The sequence below is a fragment of the Phytophthora infestans genome, genomic scaffold, assembly GCF_000142945.1.
Source record: "Phytophthora infestans T30-4 supercont1.11 genomic scaffold, whole genome shotgun sequence".
Lineage (NCBI taxonomy): Eukaryota > Oomycota > Peronosporomycetes > Peronosporales > Peronosporaceae > Phytophthora > Phytophthora infestans.
Genome location: NW_003303748.1, coordinates 3399549 through 3406321, shown reverse-complemented (window position 1 = coordinate 3406321; position 6773 = coordinate 3399549). Strand labels below are relative to the sequence as shown.

Here is a 6773-nt window from a genome sequence, read left to right as displayed (position 1 = left end):
AAGGTATCGAATGTTCTGGATCAGTACCCTGTGCGGATGACAGACAAGTTTATCAAGCTCGTATGGCTACGTGCGAAGTCGCCAAAGAAGCAATCGACAGCAAATCCATGGATCACGCGTTCGTCATACCAGAAGCCCTTTTGAAAAAGGCCGATGCTGTCATGGTGCAAAAGAGAGAGATGCTGGCGTAAGATGATGAAGCCCCGCCATGGGTGTTATTGGTTTCTTTCGGGTCAAACTGTCTCGTTCTACACAGATACGTGGAAAACTCGCGAAGATCTAGAATGACTTCTGAGAGTTAAAGGTGCTGTATCTTTATCACCGTATTTGAGTGTTTTTGTTAATCATTCTTATATGTATGTGCTCTAGTTTTTACCTGCACAAAATCAAGCACTTCTACGTACTCAAATCAAAAGCGAGAAGCGCAATGGAGGATATGAAGTGGCTAAAGCAAGAATGGCGCCTAGTGCAAGCCCACCCGATCGAACCATTTTCACTGGAGACTAAAATTAGTGGATTGATCTACTCTACAGCTGCCAAAGCGCACCAAAACCTGGCCGACGCTGTGCGAACGAAGTATTCTGGGCTCTCGTTGATGACAATGTTGAAGACCAAATCTGGTTCTTCTTTTATCAACTTTATCGATAATACGGCTGGTATTGCTCGCGATGTCATGGTGAACGATGCGGTTATCGACATGGCTATCAACATGATCGCAGATACATTGACGGGTTGTGTCGCGCTGTCGTCCTTAATGATATGGTCCACGGCACCCAAGCAGTGGCTTTCTGAGACGCCGTTTGTAATTCTACCGATGCATCTCAGCAGAATTCATTGGGGAGTGATTGTTGTGGAAGTTTCCTTCCCCCACTACACTGCGTGTACATTTCTACGAGACACCTACACCAGCAAATGTATAGGAAACAAATGAAGGGCACATGGAAGGACAAGCTTCGGCCTTACCTAGAGGAGTGGCATTCGAAAAGTGGAGCGAAGGAGCCATTCCCAAAAGAGATTATTAAGAAGTAGGTTAATGTGCTCACCAAAGAATGATCACGTCAACTGCATATAGCAATGCGTATTAATGTTGTCAACGTCAATTAAAAAAATAAAAGCTGCCTTATTCATCAGCATTGTTCACATGTGCACACCTTCACTTGCTGTAAGATTCAACGTAGGCTACCACATCACTGGTTTCTTGATTCGTGCGTTAGGATCCTGATGACTTGTCTCATCAGCACTCCGTACGACGGAGTATAACCACTTGACCTAGGGACAGCGTCGACGCGTGCACTTAACTCGTCTATGACTTTGGTTTCGCGTAGAAGCATTGCTTCAAGCTCCTCGCCAGCCTACTGAAGCTCATTGAGTGCCTCAGCCACCATACGCATCTTGTCTTGCATCTCCTGAAGCTCTGGGGCTCTGGAACGTAGCAGCTGAATCACCAAGACTTGGTGATCCATCGTCCTTGGTATTTGCTTAATGAAAAAAGCACGTGAATCCGACGACAAAACTCGGAAAGGCGCGGGAATCAGACGACGGACTGAAGAACGCACGGGAATCAGATAACAGACTTTGTAAATGTGTGTCCCTATCGTGAAACTTCGCCACAGTCTGCTGTTCCTGTCGTGAAACTTCGCCTCTGTCTGCTGATATTTTGGTTATTTATTTCCTCTTCAGATGAAGGGTGCACGAGTCATATTAGGGTGCTTGTACGATGTTGTATTGTTGTAAGCTAATGGTGCTCTAACGCCATTCTGATTTAACAGCACATTACGCTGGCAGTTTTTTCTTCTATCTTTTTTTTTCATGTGTCGCCAGCTGTTCTTCAGGGAGTCTACAAGTACATGGATGTAACACGTCTTCATATCCGCTTCAATACGAACGGATTTTTCTACCCTTCTTCTTCCTCATTCCAGAAAGAGAATCCGCCGCCTCGAGGAAAAATGGTAGTGGCTTCAATACAGTGCGTGATCGCTGGTCAAGCAGGAAGCTCGTTCGATGTGGAGATCGACGATGCTGCGAAGGTTAGCAAGTTGAAGAAGGCGATCAAGGAAAAAAAGTCCAACGAACTCAAATATGTCGATGCAGACAAGCTACAGCTCTTCCTGGCGAAGCAGCCCATTGCAGAGGAGGGCGGCAAAGAGGTCGTTCCTGATTACCGCCCTTCTGCGAAGGAAATGAAGAAAAGGCTCAAATGGCTCCCAGACGAACATCGGGCTGCTCTGAAGCTGGCGAAAGGAGAATCCGACGACTACATCAATGCGCTGATGGCCGGAGAACAGATTCTAGGCTCAAAGACCTTAGCAACGTGGCTCTACACGAAGAACAACATGGAGCTCCCATCCAGTGAACAAATTCACATGCTGGTGAAGGTGCCGGAGGGGGCTTCAGCAGTGCCTCTTCCAACGACCACTGCACTGAAAGAGCCGAACACATACGCTGAGGAGTGCTTGTCGATCCAAGAATGGGACATTGGCGTTGTGCACAAGATTCCTCTGATTTGGGAATTCATGAGGAAATTGGGCAGATGCACAAACAGTGGGAAAATCTATTGGCGAATCGAAGATAAGAAAGTCGTATCGGTGCTGGTGGATGGCTGGTTTCGTGCGTCTTCTCCCTCGAACATTAACGTGCATGCAAACAAGAAGAGTATTGTGATGGGCTCACCAGGGATCGGCAAGTCGACGCTGTTGTGTTTATTGGCCTTTTATCTCGTTTTCAAGCACAAGACGAATGTGTTGATGTACCGGCGATTGACCTTATTCAAGCAAGAGAACTGCCTGTTATATCTGGGATACGACGGTGACAAGGTCGTATTTTTTTCAAAAGAGTCGTGCAAAGTATCGAAAGCCGAACCTATCTACCAAGCCTTGCGGCGACAGCACGGTGATGCGAATGCGTGGCTGTTGTTGGATGGATTTCACCATCACCAAATTTCAGAAGGCCTCCGAACGTACAACGTGCTGGCGACCTCGCAGCAAGTGAAGTTGAAGGATCACGAAATTACTGATGCGTACCTCTGCCTGTTTCCGTGCTGGAGAAAGCAGGACCCTTTCAAGCTGGGAGAGCAAGTGTACCATTCAGACGCGGTGGAGATGGATAATCGATATTACTATTCTGGTGGAAGCGTGCTCCTTTTCACCCTCCCAACCATCGACTTGATAGAACAAGCGATTCGTGTTGCACTCCACGAGGTGTCTGATGTCGCTCGCATTATATCAACCCAGTCAACTAGCGCGACGAACGACTCACAGGTGGACCGCTTGCGCCACACATTTATCGAGGATGTGGCGAATTTGACACACTATACCAAATCGTCACATTGGCAGCAAATGGTGGACTCGGAATACGCTGTGCGTAAGCTCTCGTTTAAGCTTCCATTGGACGCACTTTTTCTGGTTTATAACTGGGCACGGACGACGAAACATGGAGCACTTGCTGGATGCGCTTTGGAAATATACATCCACCGTCTTGCGGCCGACAACCGATTGTCGCTCAAAGCAGTGATTGAAAAAAAAATATTTACGACGATTTTACATAATCACCGCAATTGCAGTCTACGCTCGCAGAAACGTCTGGTTTTGCAGAGTCGAAAGTCGACTTGCAATTTACACTGCAATACCTTAATGCTCTCCAATTTACATTGCAATACTTCATCACCTTGCAAAATGCATTGCTCATCGGAAGGACCGTTTTTATCGAAGAATTACTGTAGACGTCTACTGGAGTTGTTACCGAACTATTTCGAAGTTTAATAATCTTGCAGCAACCGGATACTCGACGGTAGCCCTTGGGATATCTGTGGGGAGGTGCGCCACGCATTAGTAAGTTAGAAGCTGCTTGCGCATTTTAGGAAAGTTGAAGAGGTTTTTAGTAGAATCTCCACATTCAACAAGCCATTTCTCCAGCTGCATGAGGAAATGTAAGATTTGACAGCCATGGTTTTGCAGAGTAGCTGACAAACCGAATAAGTGAGCAAAAAAGAAATCATTGCGGGTACCCGAAGAAAAAAATAATTCGATTGAAGTGCTCTACTGCACGTAGTCACATCAATATTACCGAGGTACGAGAGCTCAAGAGCTCATATGCGTTAACTAGCGTAAGTTGTCGCTGTTAGAGTTATCCGTTTGACAACTTCTTCGTTGCGCACAGTTTGCCGATGGCAACGCGTAGGGAGAAGTTACACGGAGATAGAAAGGATGAGAATTCAGCCAAGGGCTCGAAGGCAAATGTATTATAAAAATAAATTCTTTTTATTAGGGTGTGGAAGGAAGCGAGAAACCCTTCAGCACTGCCATGGACACATAGCAAATCCAGTAAGCCGTACAAACATGTAGATCGCTCGATCACTGTAAGGCGAACCACCGGATCTGCTCAGTCGGTTTCACCGTCCCAACCACGCCAGTCCTTAATCGACCGCAAGACTTTCCTACTGCAGATGTGATGCTCCAATACAGCACTTATCATAGCCCCTCCAACTAGTACACCATGATTTAATTCGAATCCAAGTTCATGTCCTCTTCGCGTGGCCGCTTACCGGTACTTCGGGTAAAATGTGCATGCGGGGGAGGAACTGGTTTCACAGAAATGTTGTTCTTTGGGCCATCAGCCGCTATGGCTAAGTCCACTTCCACGACGTAGCCCACAAACACTTGGCCCATCCGCCTCACCAACGTCACTTCAGGTTTCGCGTTCAAAACGAACTCTTCGCATCCGCACAAATCGCAATGAAGATCGGTGGTTCGGTGTTATCCATAGGCGTGGTAGAGTGAAAGATCTCGTGGATATCCTTGATGTGAGTACTGCTGATATCATGTTGTTTTGCAACGGTGACTTGGAGATACGCCACATTTCCCATCTTGCCGGTCGTAGTTGGCTCAAGCTTCGCAATGCTATCAATATTGGGGAAATTGTCGCACGCAGGGAACCAATACGTGAGCTTGTCATCGTCTCGCCAGTCTTTCAGATAGGTTTTGTAATCCTTAGAAGCTCCCCATTGAACAGCAGCGCCTCTTTTTAGAGTCACCTGTTTGAAATCAAAGTGCCGAGGGTCATCTGGTTTCCTGAATTTTGGGGGGTCATACTCAGACACTTTGAGCGCCAATCGGTTGTCGGCCGCAAGACGGTGGATGTATATTTCCAAAGCGCATCCAGCAAGTGCTCCATGTTTCGTCGTCCGTGCCCAGTTATAAACCAGAAAAAGTGCGTCCAATGGAAGCTTAAACGAGAGCTTACGCAGCGTATTCCGAGTCCACCATTTGCTGCCAATGTGATGATTTGGTATAGTGTGTCAAATTCGCCACATCCTCGATAAATGTGCGGCGCATGCGGTCCACCTGTGAGTCGTTCGTCGCGCTAGTTGATTGGGTTGATATAATGCGAGCGACATCAGTCACCCCGTGGAGTGCAACACGAACCGCTTGTTCGATCAAGTCGATGGTTGGGAGAGTGAAAAGGCGCACGCTTCCACCAGAATAGTAATATCGATTATCCATCTCCACCGCGTCAAAATGGTACACTTGCTCTCCCAGCTTGAAAGGGTCCTGCTTTCTCCAGCACGGAAACAGGCAGAGGTACGCATCAGTAATTTCTTGATTTTTCAACTTCACTTGCTGCGAGGTCGCCAGCACGTTGTACGTTTGGAGGCCTTCTGGGATTTGGTGATGGTGAAATCCATCCAACAACAGCCACGCATTCGCATCACCGTGCTGTCGCCGCAACGCTTGGTAGATAGGTTCGGCTTCCGATACTTTGCACGACTCTTTTGAAAAAAATACGACCTTGTCACCGTCGTATCCCAGATATAACAGGCAGTTCTCTTGCTTGAATAAGGTCAATCGCCGGTACATCAACACATTCTTCTTGTGCTTGAAAACGAGATAAAAGGCCAATAAACACAACAGCGTCGACTTGCCGATCCCTGGTGAGCCCATCACAATACTCTTCTTGTTTGCATGCACGTTAATGTTCGAGGGAGAAGACGCACGAAACCAGCCATCCACCAGCACCGATACGACTTGCTTATCTTCGATTCGCCAATAGATTTTCCCACTGTTTGTGCATCTGCCCAATTTCCTCATGAATTCCCAAATCAGAGGAATCTTGTGCACAACGCCAATGTCCCATTCTTGGATCGACAAGCACTCCTCAGCGTATGTGTTCGGCTCTTTCAGTGCAGTGGTCGTTGGAAGAGGCACTGCTGAAGCCCCCTCCGGCACCTTCACCAGCATGTGAATTTGTTCACTGGATGGGAGCTCCATGTTGTTCTTCGTGTAGAACCACGTTGCTAAGGTCTTTGAGCCTAGAATCTGTTCTCCGGCAATCAGCGTATTGATGTAGTCGTCGGATTCTCCTTTCACCAGCTTCAGAGCAGCCCGATGTTCGTCTGGGAGCCATTTGAGCCTTTCCTTCATCTCCTTCGCAGAAGGGCGGTAATCAGGAACGACCTCTTTGCTGCTCTCCTCTACAACGGGCTGCTTCGCCAGGAAGAACTGCAGCTTGTCTGCATCGACATATTTGAGTTCGTTGGACTTTTTTTCCTTGATCGCCTTCTTCAACTTGCTAACCTTCGCAGCATCGTCGATCTCCACATCGAACGAGCTTCCTGCTTGACCAGCGATCACGCACTGTATTGAAGCCACTACCATTTTTCCACAGAGTTTTTTTCTGGAATGAGGAAGAAGAAGGGTGGAAATCAGAGAATTAACTGTATGTTGAGAGGCATAATTGTATGCAGCTAGGAATGCAAGTGTTTCCATTCAAGGTTTTTC

General features: G+C 47.2%; 2 protein-coding genes across 2 annotated transcripts; one reads left to right on the top strand and one right to left on the bottom strand.

Annotated features, from left to right (window-relative positions):
- Positions 1-1946: 1946 nt before the first annotated feature.
- PITG_22832 (Crinkler (CRN) family protein) lies at positions 1947-3758 on the top strand (the record flags this gene model as incomplete). Its single annotated transcript, XM_002904631.1, has 1 exon — positions 1947-3758. The coding sequence occupies one exon, from the start codon at positions 1947-1949 to the stop codon at positions 3756-3758; it is 1812 nt and encodes a 603-aa protein (XP_002904677.1).
- Positions 3759-5234: 1476 nt separating this feature from the next.
- PITG_22831 (Crinkler (CRN) family protein) lies at positions 5235-6650 on the bottom strand (the record flags this gene model as incomplete). Its single annotated transcript, XM_002904630.1, has 1 exon — positions 5235-6650. One exon carries the CDS (start codon positions 6648-6650, stop codon positions 5235-5237), a length of 1416 nt encoding a protein of 471 aa, XP_002904676.1.
- Positions 6651-6773: the final 123 nt, after the last annotated feature.